The 14676-nt window shown below is 48.1% G+C and overlaps 1 protein-coding gene across 3 annotated transcripts in view; it reads right to left on the minus strand.

Moving 5' to 3' along the window:
* Nucleotides 1-14676, minus strand: part of COL5A1 (collagen type V alpha 1 chain) — a 374283-nt gene that overhangs the window by 178192 nt on the left and 181415 nt on the right. For all 3 annotated transcript variants that reach the window (XM_053282026.1, XM_053282025.1, XM_053282024.1), the window contains exons 2-4: nt 12649-12816; nt 5454-5667; nt 2447-2609 (exon numbers count right to left, since the gene is read on the minus strand). In XM_053282026.1, coding sequence (XP_053138001.1) covers nt 2447-2609; nt 5454-5667; nt 12649-12816 — 545 coding nt within the window. The remainder of the gene's footprint in view (nt 1-2446; nt 2610-5453; nt 5668-12648; nt 12817-14676) is intronic.

A 14676-nucleotide genomic window follows, 5' to 3' on the forward strand; every position in this document is an offset into this window, starting at 1 on the left:
ACTGGGATGTATAGACAGAATGTCTTGGCTTCTGCCTTCACCGGCAACTTTTTAAAAAAGCACTGAAAGTGGAAGGCGGAAGGACCTGCCTCTAAACCACTCTGTCTCGGTTGTCAACCTCCTTTAACATCCATAGACCCTGGGCTCCTAGGCAGAAACCCAGGTCAAGTGAAGGTAGCAGGATCCCATGGCAAACCCCAGCGCATCAGGATGGAACCCTGATGAGACCAGGTAGGTTTGTGGCAATCCTGGCCAAATCTAGAGATTCCCAGCTGCTCAGAGGTCAATACTAGAAAGGAGCATAAAATGTAACAGTGGAAACACACAACCCCTGCAAGCGTCTGTCACACCGGACAATGCAAACAGGTCGTCCCAGCACACTTCAAGCAAGGAGAGGTCTCTCCAGGGCCAAAAATATCATGCATTCCCTCGCAGGCTGTCGTGGAAAACAGGCGACATACCTCTCCCCCTCAAAAAATAAGCATTCGAGGCACCCCCTCCCTCATTTTACTGCTCTTCACCCTGTCAAACCGAATAACCCATATCGTCAACCCCAAAACATATTTCCGTCTCCCCTGCAAAAGCGCCTTTTCTCTCCCCCTTCACAAACTCACATTAAGTGTGCAGTTCCTGCTCAGACCTTTCCTTTGTTCAGTGCTCACTTGTCGATGGCAGCATGCAAGATCACAGCAGCTTGTGCCGAGAGACCTCAGTAAGGCCAGAAGTCCGGGAGAAAGTACCAGGACTACTGGTACTTAAGAGTTTGTTTTAATTTGTTGCATTTATATACTATATAAGATCTCAGGGTGGTTTACAATCCAACACAACAACCAAAACCTATAAACCTTATACACAGATTAAAAATACCATAAATAAAACTTTAAGACATCATAAACTAAAAGCCTAATTAAACAGGTGTGCATCCAGAAGTCATTTAAACACAACCAGAGATGGGGAGATTCTGATTTCATTCGGGAGTTCCAGAGCCTTGGGGCAGCCCTACAGAAGGCCTGGTTTGCAGCTGCCGCTAAGCAAGCCGGTGGCAACTGCAACCAGACCTCCCCCAATGATTTTAAATGACGGCAGGGCTCATGAAGAAGGAGGTGATCTCTTAAAAACCCTGGGCCCAAGCCATTCAGGGCTTTGTAGCTAATAACCAGCACAACCACATTTTGTCCAGAAACTAATTGGCAGCCATTGTTGTTCTTTTAAAATAGGAGTAATGTAGTCTCTATGGGCAGCCGCAGAGACCAACCTTGCTGCCGCATTCTCCACCAGTTGCAGTTTCCGAACTACATACAAAGGCAGCCCAAGGTAGAGCGCATTGCAGTAGTCAAGCCTGGATGTTAACAGGATATGTACCACTGTTTTAAGGCCGTTTATCTCCAGAAATGGACATAGCCAGCATATCAGCCAAAGCTGATAAAAAGGACTTCTGGCCACTGCCTCAGCCTGAGAGATCAGGGAGGGGTTTGGGTCCAGAAGCACTCCCAAGTGACATACTTCATCTTTCATGGGGAGTGTATCCCCATCCAGAACAGGCAGATCAATATCACTTCCCAAGTTACGGCCTCCCGCAACGAGTACCTCCATCTTGTTTGGATTCAACTTCAGTTTGTTCTCCCTCATCCAGCCCATTACCGATTCCAAGCAAGCATTTAGAGAGATTAAGCCATCTCCTAACTAAGCCGGTAGGGAGAAATTGATCTGGGTGTCACCCTGCACCAAATTTCCTGATGATCTCTCCCAGCGGGTTTTCATGTAGATGTTAAAAAGCACTGGAGATAGATGGAGCCCTGTGGGACTCCATACAATGGCTCTCACTTTGATGTGCAACAGTCTCCAAGCGACACCACCTGGAATCTATTCGAAAGGAAGAACCACTGCAAAGCAGTGCATCCCATCCCCAACGCCCTCAAGAGGCTACCATAGTTGATGGTATCAAAAGCCACCGAGAGATCCAAGAAGACCAACAGGCCAGAGTTCTCTTCTGGCTCATAACGTTGGAGAATGACAAGCCCAGAGGACAAGTGGTGGTTGGGCAGGCTGCTAGAGGTGAACGTCTCCCAAACCAAACTGGATATCAAGAGGGTTTTGTGCTCAGAGGATGCATCCCAGGGCCCTCCCAATCCTGAATTTCAACAGCACCAATGCTTGCAATAGATTGGATCCAATCACTGACCAACAACCATTACTCCCAGTGTGGAACAGTCTTTTCCAAGTAGAAGTCCACTTTATCTACCATTCAGCACCCTAGTCTCCCTCCTCCAGCTAATGGTGAACCACAACTCCCAGCAACCCCACACTGCAGTGGGAGGGGCAATCCAGCTGGGGAGCCTCAGGTTTGCTCACACACACACACACACACACACACACACACACACACACACACACACACACACACCCTTCTAGCATGCCGAGGACTTTTCTGTGGTCTTGCACTCACCTCAAAGACCTCTTCATCCAAGATCCTGGTCCCAAAGACGATGATCCCGTTGACGTCAATGATGGGATGGTCACTCCGGTCCAAGAACTTGGTGACCTTCTTTTTACAATCCAAAACCAAGGTGACGTTTTTCTTGTGTACACTGATGGCTACCCGGTGCCACCTGGGGAACAACAAGGACGACCAGAAGGTTAAAGCAGGACACTGGGTCTTATGAGCAGCTTGCCGAAACCAGTGCGAAGGGAGGCTCAGTGTGGATCTCTCCCAGCACGCTGCAGCTCCACCCACAGGATCCCAAAGGAGCTGCTTCCTCTAGAGTAGAGCTGCATGACTTTGGCTTTTATGAAAGCCCCAAGTCCTGAATGATTCCCAGCCCAGTTGGTTGCAGGCTCTGTGCCTCATCAAGCAGCTGCATGGCAGGCAGAAGTTCAGCGGATGCAGTCTCCCCTCTCAGCTTGCTTCTCCATGTTGAGACAAGCAGGAGCTGTTGCGCTTCTGCCTCTAACCCTACTGCTGTGTCGGGAAAGAAAGGTAGCAGTGCCAACCAGCCTTCACAGAGGCTGCAAATCTTATTCCAGCTTCCAAGGTCAGGTGAGTTCTGTTCTTAGTGGATCTGCTGCTGCCCTTTGCCAGCAGAACCAGGATTCCCTTTGCTCATTGCCATCCAGACATGTCTGAACAGGATGAGCCCAGGACTTCTGAAAATAAACTCTTTTGCCTGAGCCCATTTTAAATTGATCCAGGGAGAGTGATGAGGCTCACCCCAAACTAGCTTGAACTAAAGATGGTACCTAGGGGAGACCTAGGAGACCATGTTGCTCCTTTATTGATGGAGTTACACTGGCTGCCGATAGGTTTCTGGGCAGTTATAAGTTATAACTAACAAAGTGCTAGTTATAACTTATAAAGCCCTAAACGGCTTAGGCCCTGGGTATTTGGGAGGACGTCTTCTTCATTATGAGCCCCACCATCCATTGTGGTCGTCCATGGAGGTCCGTCTCCAGTTGCCACCAGTTTGTCTGGTGGCCACATGGAGACGGGCCTTCTCGGTTGCTGCCCCGGGACTATGGAATGCGCTCCCTACGGAGATAAGATCCTTCCCATCTCCGACAATTTTTTAAAAAATACTTTAAAACCCATCTTTTTACTCAGACTTTTTCAGCTTTTTAATAGGTTCTTAATTCGGTGATTGACTTTTAAATTGTTAGTTTTTAGTTGTTTTTATTTGTTTTTATGTGTGTTTTTAACTGTTTTATCATTGTGAACCGCCCAGAGACATAAGTTTGGGACGGTATAAAAGTGTAATAAACAAACAAACAACGGGATCGGAACATCATGCTCGGGCAAGGAGGCACAAGAAATACCTCTGAGCGTGGCTAAGTGTATCCGGAGGGAAATCAAGGACTCACTGACTGCTGCTGGTGTCTCTCTTAGGTTTCTTTGTAGATTGTGAGCCCTTTGGGGACAATGATCCATTTTATTCATTGATTATTTATCTGTGTAAACCGCTTTGGAAACTTTTGTTGAAAAGTGGGTATATAAGTGTTGTTGTTCAGGACAATGCTTGCAAGGATGTGTATTGAGTGGGGGGGACGCCTCGGCCCCACTAGGTTCCCTGAAGACAACTCCCCAGTGCAAGCCCCCTTTCCCACCACCACCCCACAAGAGACCCTTCTCCTCACAGCCTTTCTGAAGTTTCTAAAAGTTGAGGCAGTGGCCAGGAGTGCTTTTTCTTAACTTCAACCTATATGCCAGCTATGTCCATTTCTGGAGATAAATGGCCTTAACACCGTGGTGTATATTCTGGTGACCTCCAGGCTTGACTACTGCAATGTGCTCTGTGTGGGGCCACCTTTGAACATAGGCCAGAAACGGCAGTGGGTGCAGATGGTCTCGGGGAAACCCGAAGAGGTCATAAGCATCCCAAGACGCACCTTTTAAAGGAGGCTTTTTAATGCTCCATTATTGTTTTGTTATATCTGGTAGGTTCTTTAGCTTTTTATAATTTTCAGTTTTGATTTAGACCTAATAATTGCGGTTTTTAATCTGACTTGTAAAAAAAAAAAAAGGTTAATTGTATTACTTTTATTGTATCTGTGTCTATCTTATTGTTGTGAGCTGCCCCGAGCAGTAATGCACTGGAGGGGCAGGGTATAAATATTTTAAATAAATAATAATAAATAATATATGACTCGTGTTCTGAAAGAACTTCACTGGCTACCAATGTGTTCTCAGGAGAAAGACAAAGTGCTGGTTACTACCTATAAAGTCCTTCATGGCTTGGGCCGAGGGTATTTAAGAAAGCACCCTCCTCCTCCTCATGAACCCCGCCACCTGCACAGATCACCAGGGCAGGCTGCCTTTTTAAAAAGCTCTTAAGACACACCTCTCTATTTAGGCTTTTAGGTTGGTTGGTTTTTAAAATGTGTTGCTTTGATTGCTTTTAACCGTATTAAATGCTTTTCGTGGCTGGTTCATTTAAAATGTTCTGAATTGTATGTAAACTGCCTGCAGACGTTTCATATCAAGCCGTTCATACATCTAAACAAACAATTAAATAAAACAGGCACTCTCAAAAGGATGCTTGACTTGCCGCAATGCTCACTTGAGTAGACTCACTTGTCACCAAAGCAAGCAGCAAAATGCAGCACCAGAAGTATAACGCCATCAGCAGGCTTGCTCCTTGTCGACATTTGAACTGGTGGAGGTTGTTTTGGGGGGTAGAAAGGTCAAGAGGAGAAATTTGGGGCAGTTTGGTTCAATTCTAATGAACTGTTTGTGCTTTGAAGAAATATATCCTCACCCTTTCTTCTGCCAAATTCTCTTTCTATACGGTTAATGCGCAAGGGATTTTCTTTTATCATCATTCTCCTTTTATTTAGTCATAAATATTTGTATCCCTTTATTTCGTCATATATATGCTATAATCTTAGATGAAATAAAAAGCAAAAAAAGAATTATTTTTTAAAAATGACTACCCCATCCTTGACCTCCAAGAGACACTTACTTGCCATCTGATAGGTTGATGCCCCGGAAGAGAGGGTAGTCCTCGGGGCCGGGCTTCCCTGAGTGGTCCTCGTAAAGGAATACGGGAGACCTGCCCATCTCCACGCCGATCTGCTGGATCCCTTGCTCGTTGTAGATGGAAATCAAGAAGGACTGCCCTCCTTTTTTTGCTTTTACAGTGGTGAGGATTGAGAAGTCTTCAGGAAATGGAGTTGCTGGAGCCAGAAACAGAACAGCAGGAGAAAAAACAGCCTCATTAGCTCCCTTTCAATTGCCAACATTTTATCTAGTGCCACAGTGCGGAACTCTCTGCCACAAGGTGTGTTGATGGCTGCTAGCTTAGCCAGCAGTGGAAAGAGCAAATTAATGGAAATTATATTAATTGCCATTAATACTGGACTGCGATTGGCTGAAAAGAATGGAGGCTCCATGGTCACAGGACAGTTCTTGGCACTACAAGCTACCTTGTAGGGGGTGGAGGAGAGGAAAGGAGAAAGCTTGGGATGTTTATGGAGCTTCCGAGAAGCATATGGCTGGCCGCTGTCGGTCATCAATGTTAGTTTACAGGGTCCCATCTTGACGCAATTTAACAGCAGTCTGGTATGCAATTTTGGAAGCAAAGTTTCCCCCCTATCATTTCTTCCCCATGCCAGGAAAAAGTCAAATGCTTAACTTCTGAGAGTCAGGCGGTTGCTAAACGCACAAGAGCAGGAAGAGGGATCCCTCAACAGGCATTTTCAGAACCTTCTTTACACCCATTTGAAGACACACACAAAAGGGTGCCTTCGGAAGTGTGAAACGAACACGTGATTCCCAAGAGAACAATAGCGAAATGCAGGCTCTCCTGGTGTGGGCAGGGAGGAATGGTGTCATTGGTACCTGGGGTTGTGGGTCATGCTGGAAAAACTAAATCGCTTGAATTAAACTGCACCATAAGGGTTCCGTGACCAAATGCGACAATTCAGTGGGGGCCCCAGAAATGAGATGGTCGGTTTTTCCAGAAAGGTAGCGGTGTGATTGAGAGCACACACATAGAAAGAGCATGTCTCACTGCCCGGGAAAGGCGAACAGATTTATTGTGGCCAAAGCTTTTGTGGGCAAGAACTTACTTTGTCAACTGTGCAGTATGCAAGTTTGTAATCTGCCCGTGTGGTTTCCAGAGCTCCTGCCACAATAAACCTCCGGGTCTTTGCCACAGGACTCTTTGTTGTTTCAGAGTTGTACAGATCTGCTTCCAGAGAACTGACCAAGCTTTCTAGTGCCCACATAGGCACACCATAGGTCAGCAGAAGAGCACCCACTTGGCATGCAGAAGGTCCCAAACAGGGCTCCCTCTAAGAGGGCTCCCCAGATGTTGCTGACTACAACTCCCAGCATCCCCTGATGCAATAGCCTTTTGCTTGGGGATTATGGGAGTTGTTGTCAACGACATCTGGAAATACATGTTAGAAGGAACACTGATCCCCCAAGTCCAACGCCTGGCAGCCTCTGTAGGTAGGGCTGGGAGAGGCTCTTTCCTGAACCCTGGAGAAGTCGCTGGCAGTCAGGGTAGACAATGCTATGCTCAATGGACCAAGGGTCGGACTCAGTAGAAGGCCACTTCCTGTGTTCCTAGGCTCTTTTAAATGCAGGAGTTCTTAGCCTTGGATCCCCAGATGTTGCCGGGGAAGAGGGCAACCCAGATGATCAGGGGCCTGGAGCAGCTTCCTTAGGAGGCACGGCTACAGCATCTGGGGCTCTTTAAGTTTGGAAAAGAGGCGACTAAGGGGAGACAGGACCGAGATGTATAAAACTATGCATGGAGCAGAGAGAGTGGACAGAGAGACATTTCTCTCCCTCCCGCCCTCCAACACTAGAACCAGGGGTCACCCCATGAAACTGATGGTTGGGAAGTTTAGAACCGACAAGAGGAATGTGCTTATGTGCTTTTTCACACAGCACATAATTAATCGATGGAATTCTCTGCCATGGGATGTGGTGGTAGTCACTAGCCTGGATGGCCTTAAACGGGGGCTTAGACAAATCCATGGAGGAGAGGTCTATCAGTAGCTACTAGTCTGGTGGCTGTGGGCCACCTCCAGCCTCAGAAGCAAAATGCTCCCGAATACCAGTTGCAGGGGAGCAACTGAGAGGGCATGTCGTTGCCTGTGAGATCCCTCCAGAGGCATCTGTGGGGCCCACTGTGTGAAACAGGATGCTGGACTTAATGGGCCTGATCCAGCAGGACTGTTCTTATGTTGGACTACAACTACCATCTTCTCCTGCCACAATTTATTTATTTAAAACATTTATAGGAAACCCAGGCCTTTTTATTACAGCGAGTGAAGTTACTTTCCTCTAGTAGTTCATCTTGACTTCATGGGTAAGTTACCTGTAGACATCTCTCTACCTCAAAACTATCTTCCATGTACAGCTTGGCACTTTTTTGCCTGGCCTTGCATCTAAGCCATGTCCCCAAAGCCTGACAGTTGGCAATTGAACAAGTGACACTTTTGCCATCAGTTTATCGGCATGCCTAGAAAACACCTCAGCTGCTTAATTCCAGAACTGCGAGCATCTGTCAAAGACGCAGGAGCTGGGCCAGATAAAAGGTGGCAACCTTATCCAAGTTGTGGGCAATTCAGTATGCACAACAGGAGGATGGGCAGAGAACTTCCAACACGGAGCTTCCTGTGGATATAAGAATTCCCTGCCTGTCTGGATCCTAGGGGCTACCTTTTCAAAACACAAATGAGAAAGGTTATGGGGGAATGTCCATATAAATCTTCTCTCTCCATGGAGTTTGGATAAACAAAGGAACATAGGAAGTTGCTTTCTGCTGAGTCAGAACCTGGATCTCTCTAGCTCAGCATTGTCTACACTGACTGGCAACAGCTCTCCACGGTTTCAGGCTGGAGTCTTTCCCAACCCCAGGAACATAGGAAGCTGCCATATACTGAGTCAGACCATAGGTCCATCTCGCTCAATATTGTCTACACAGACTGGCCGTGGCTTCTAAAAAGCTCCAAGCAGAAGTCGCTCCCAGCCCTACCTGGAGATGCTGCCAGGGACTGAACCTGGGACCTTCTGCTTGCAAAGAAGATGCTCAACACCTGAGCTATGGCCCCATCCCTCCAAGGAAGCGGCCTTATACCGAGTCAGACCACTGGCCCATCTAGCTCAGCATTGTCTACACTGACTGGCAGCAGCTCTCCAGGGTTTCAGGCTGGAGTCTTTCTCAGCCCTACCTGGAGATGCTGCCAGGGATTGAACCGGGGGCCTTGTGCATGCCAGCCACGCTCCGCCACAGAGCAACGGCCCCTCCCCATGAAACAAAACAACATGCCCTTCTTCAGATGGTGCCATGCTGGCAGAAGCTCGGGAAGAAGACGACGACAAAGGCACGAAAACTACCAGCTTAGGAGAACAAAACCTTCTAATTAGCCCAAACTATAGCGTGCGTCGGGCTGGAGGCCGCCTCAACCCAGCAACGTGTCCTTGCCTCTCCCCACCTCAACAGCCTCCATTGTCAAAGCCCCGGCATTCCTTTCCCCTTGGGAAACGGCTCTGCAATTACCTTTTGTTATCTTTATCTCCCCATCCACTCATTTGCTTGTCGGGCGCGGGAGCAACATCTAGTCATTTGGGCCATGGGGTATCATCAACTGGAAAGGGATGGGAGGCTTCGGAAGCACTCTGGCCGCCACAGCCGAGGTCTCCAGGACGCCCTCGGCTGCTTCCCAGCAGTTTGGGGAGCTAGCACGGAGGAGACTTTCCCCCACCTCCACCTCTCACTGCCAGCACCAGGAGAGAGAGAAAACTGGGGGTGGGGGCAGAAGGGGGGGTGATCTGGGTCCTTCAGAAATGGTGGGGGCTTGTCAGGGGGAGTGGGGCTGGAGCCAGCACTCAACCCCAGAGTGAATCAAGAGATGCCCCCTTCCTGTCTGGTGTGGGGCGGGGGTGGGTGGGTCGCAAAACCCCTCCAGCCTGATCCAAACGCTAGGCGTCCTGCCAAACCTGCCTCGGTCTTCCACACTCAGATCAACCTTAGCAGCCACTACAGTTTGGAACTTGTTTTATTATAGTGTAATTTTTTTTTAAATAGAGACTCGCGAGCGACGTTAATTTTACCCCTGATTAACGACATACCAGGCAGAGAAGACGAAGTATCCCTCTCTCCTTCCTCTTTTCAGACCGTCAAGCCAAGGTTACTTACAACGTGGCTAGGTTTTGTTTAATAGCAGTGCATATACGGCAACGTCTAAGGACTAACATAGTGGGATAATTTACTATGCAATTTGTATAGTCGTAGAACTATATTGTTGCATGGGTGGGACATTATGTTCTCCCTTTCTCAATTCTGTACTGGTCGGAGACTGTAATAACGTTCCTCTCTCTACATAGGAACATAGGAAGCTGCCTTCTACCCAGTCAGAACTGTGGTCCATCTAGCTTAAGGCTGTCTACTCAGACCGTCTGCCCTGGTTTGCATTTGGATGGGAGACTACATGTGTGAACACTGTGGGATATTCCCCTCAGGGGATGGGGCCGCTCTGGGAAGAGCATTTGCCTGCTTGCTTCCAGAAGGTCCCAAGTTCCCTCCCTGGCAGCATCTCCAGATAGGGCCGAGAGAGACACTCATGCCTGCAACCTTGGAGAAGCCGCTGCCAGTCTGGGTAGACAATCCTGAGCTAGATAGACCAATGGTCTGACTCAGTATATGGCAGCTTCCTATGTATTTGTATTTGTAATTGTCAAATTGCTTTTAGTTTTTGTATATGTTTTAAACTTGTTTTATGCTATTGTTAACCGCCCAGAGATGAAAGTTTGGGGCAGTGTGCAAATTTGATAAAAAAAATTATATATATATATATATATATATGTTCTTATGGTTCCCATATTGTCTGTGGCTTGAGGAAAGCTGCAACTGAATTTGAGCTGAACCGAAATTTCATGCTCAGTTTGAGCAAGCTACTGAGGAATTGCATTGCATCAAGAAAATGAGGCAAGGCTACAACACCTGGGGCTTTTTAGTTTAGACAAGAAGATGACTGAGGGGAGACATGACAGAAGTCTATGAAATAATGCATGGGGTGGAGGAAGCGGATAGAGAGAAATTCCCTCTCTCATCACACGAGAACCAGGAGTCATCCCAGGAAACTGATTGCCAGGGAATTTAGGACCAACAGAAGGAAGGACTTTTTCATGCAACGCAAAATCGACTTATGGAATTCTATAGCCCAAGATGTGGTGACAGCCAAAAGCCTGGATGGCTTTAAGTGGGGTTTAGATCAATGCATGGAGGAGAGGTCTAGCAATGGCTACAGGCCACCTCCAAGATGCCTCTAAATGCCAATTGGGGGGGAGTAACGGCGGGAGGGAGGGTGTGCCCCCCTCACCTCTTCCCTTTGGGCTTCTCAGGGGCCACTGTGTGAAACAGGATGCTGGACTAGACAGGCCTTGGGCCTGATCCAACAGGGCTGTTCTTGACTCAAACTGGGACCCCCATCACAGCAAGGGACACAGTCCTGCCTTTGTCCCCCAACTCAGAGGAGTCCTCTGAGGACTTGACAGTATTCGCAGGGGTCCCCCAGTGTTACCAGATTCAGCAGGTACAACAAAATGGGGCAAGGCCCCTTTAAGGAGCGCTCAAGCACACTGCCCAATCAGCATCCCTAAAGGCGGTCCCTAGGCTCTGCTGGAGCAACATCCCATTGCCCTATCCAGCTCCAGTGACCCTGCCTGGCTCCAGCCGAGGTGCTGATTCCCTGGACGCAGAGCTCTGGTCTTCTATCCCCACCCAATCTGGTAGTGCTGACAGACACCAGTTCAGAGTCCCCACTGCAGGATCCCATGAAAATGGGCCAGTAGAACTCTGCAGCCCAGACCTCCAGATGGCTGCATTCAGGGGTTTCATGCAGATCTTAAGCAGCTTATGAGACAGAAGAGAACCCAGAGGCCATGGGGCAGAGTAGCAGGCCCCCCGGAATCACCTTCAGGACCTATCTTCCAGGAATGAACACAACCAGCTAGATCCGGGGGCAACCACACCCATTCCCATCAAGCGGCACAGAAGGCGGCCAGAGTTTATGGCATCGAAGGCCACAACAGGTTTAGGGGAGCTCATAGCTGGTCCATCTCTCAGCACAAATCATCCCCTAAGGAAAGAGTTCCCCACCTTGTTCAACAGGTGTACCCGCTTCTGTCGCAAATCCTCAGCTCAAGTTCTCCATAGAGATTGTGAGGTCATTCACACAATTATTATATTTTTTTAAAAACCCTGTTTTGCCAGGTTTTACCAGGTTTGGGAGCAGTGTGCGTGCCCAATTTTCGGTTGTGTGGAAGCCAGGGAGGAGGAAAACCTGGGTAGAAGTGATTGTGGGGAAGCAAGGGAGGAGGAAAACCTGAGTAACTTTTCCTCCTCCCTGGCTTCCACACAACTGAAAACTGGGAGCACACACAGCTCCCAAACCTGGGTAGAACACATTTTTTGATTGCATAAATGACGTACGCATGCATGTGTGTGTGTGTGTGTGTGTGTGTGTGTGCAGACACACAGATTTAAAATGTTACAGAAAAGCTTCTCCAGGCACCCGATTACATCCAGACCAGGCCCGTAGCCAGCTGGTGACATGGTGTGTACTTGCCACACCAAAAAATTCTCTTTCCTCCCCAGCCTCACTGACAGTTTTCCCTGAACATTTTATAACCTCCCACCACTGACTTCTGCAATCCCCCCCTAAATTTTTCTTGAGGCTGGTTAGAGGCCTGATCCAGACCAAGTTACCCATGAGGACGCCCAGTGAAAAACAGGACACATTTAATTTGCCTATTAATTCCAGAGGGGGTATACTCAGGGCTATTTTTCTTAAGCCCGTCACTCAGGCTGAGGGGAGGGGTATGCTGAGCTTCAGCACGTAGCCAGCCAATCAGGAGCAGAGCAGAAAAGAGTCTTTGTGCTCCTTCCTCCCCTCCTGCAGTGGACACACCGCTGAGGATGCATTGGCTTCAAGTCAGTGATCCTCAGATGGGGAATGTACAGGGAATGTAGAGCACCATCTAATTTGCCAAGCATCATCTGGGACCCCAGGGTTACTACTAGTACCCCCTGTCAGGAACCCCTGCACTAGGGCAACCAGGTCAGTTTCAGCCCCAAACCCAGCCAAATGCCGAATTCTGCACATGCATAACCGTAGCAGAAAAGAAAGCATCCTTACCAGGGTAGAGCTGTTTGGTTGGGGCGCTCAGCTGTGCATCTTTCGTTACTCGGTAGGCCACGTCGGCTCCTTTGGAAGACCTCCTGCTTGTGCAAAACCCTGTTGTTTTCGATATCCCGTCGGGTAAATTGTGAAAATCTAATACCTTCAAGAGATCCGCAGGCTCAGCTGCAAAAGAAGAAAAGGAAAATTAGCCGCTGAAAAACCGACTGACTTTGCATACACCCACAGTGCAAGCTAAAGGCATAAACAGCCAAGAGAACCTCACTCCAAACATTTCAGAGGTTTTATCCAAGAAACCTGGGGAACTCAACTGGAAGAGAAGCAAAACCACCAATGCTGACCCAAGAAAATGAAGGGGATTTTTCCTGGGGCAGAGAAGGGAGGGCAAGGTTCAGAGTGGCACCTGCAGGTTGATTTCCCCCCATTCTTATTTCTTATATTGCTATATTTATCTCTGTCACTTTTCCTTAAAAGCCCAATTCAGTTTATGGCAACACTCAGCACAGTTGAAAACAGGTTTACATTGAAATAACACTGATTTATTGGGGGGAGGGGGAAAACACATCCAATGTAGGATGTTTGGATTCTAACTGAACCAGCCTGGCTGATTTTGTGCACACCCCCAGTCTGAAGTGTGTGACGGTCAGCGTCCTACTTGCACACCATTGCTTGATGCTGCAGTCTGAAGGCCCACGTGTGAACCCACCCTGAAAGCACGGCACTGAGGAGGTTGGGAGCAGGACACAGGTGGCTGGTCTGGTGGTAGCAAGCAAAGTCCCCTTTGCTAAGCAGGGTCCACCCTGGTTTGCATTTGAATGGGAGACAACATGGGTGAGCAGTGGGAGATATTCCCCTTACTGGGTGGGGAATAGCTCATTGGAAGAGCACCAATGCAGAAGGTTCCCAGTTCCCGCCCTGGCAGCATCTCCAAAATAGGGCTGAGAGAGGCTCCTGCCTGCAACCTTGGAGAAGCCGCTGCCAGTCTGTGAAGACAATACTGAGCTAGGTGGACCAAGGGTCTGACTCAGTATATGGCAGCTTCCTGTGTGTTCCCATTAGCCAATTTCACTGTGGCACTTTTGGAAGAGGTAGCAAAGGAACTTTGGCTTCCTCTGGGCCCCCAAGATCAGGGAACCAAACCAAAATGAAAGCCAAGTCCAGTCTGGAAAGGTCTGCTTCCGTAAACTGGAACAGAAACCAACCCTAAAGTTTCTTGGTCGCTTCAACTGAACCCTGAACCACAAGTGTCAGCAACCGGTTCAAAAAACGTGATTCAGTAATCAGCCCCTCTGCCTGGAACTGCATGAGGATTATCTTATTTTTCTATTTATTATCCCGTTGAATGTACAAAATACAAAAACAAGTTAAAAAAGTTAAAGAGATAATAAATATTGCTCTCAAGTGAAATTGACCTCATTGTATTCCCATTACAGAGTTTCACTGCCAGCAAATGGATCTAGAGCTTTTTCATGCAGAATCGTTATCGGACACGTTCAAGGACTCAAAGTTTCTGAACTAGTTACCAAACTCCTTTATAAAAGTTAATGCCCGAACTGGGGAGTTTAAAAACACTGCTAAGCCTGACTGAAAGCCAATTTTTACAGAGGTTGGCTCCATTTCCAAGAGGTTTCCTGCGACCATCACTTCGTTCTTAGAAGACAATCAGCAAAGCGAGACCAGGACTGGAAGCAACAAGCATGCAGCAGCACATGGGAAAGGGACCTCGGTGCCTTAGTGGGCAATAAATTGAACATGAGCCAGCAGTGTGATGCAGCTGCTAAAATAGCAAAGACAATCCTAGGCTGTATTCACACGTAACACGAAACTGGAGGTAAGCCGCCTCTGGATTCAGAAACTGTACATCCAGATGCGGGCAACTGCAGTTTTGTTTTAAAATGGACCAGTTCCTCCCTCACTCCAGCTGCAGTTGGCTGCAGTTTTCCTGTCCTTCAGGAAAGAAGGAAGCCCCATGGCATCCAGTTCGCCCTCCTCTCTGCAGTCAGTGAGGCTGCAGAGAGGGAGCTC

This window comes from Hemicordylus capensis, chromosome 17, assembly GCF_027244095.1.
Source record: "Hemicordylus capensis ecotype Gifberg chromosome 17, rHemCap1.1.pri, whole genome shotgun sequence".
In the NCBI taxonomy this organism is placed as follows: Eukaryota; Metazoa; Chordata; class Lepidosauria; order Squamata; family Cordylidae; genus Hemicordylus; species Hemicordylus capensis.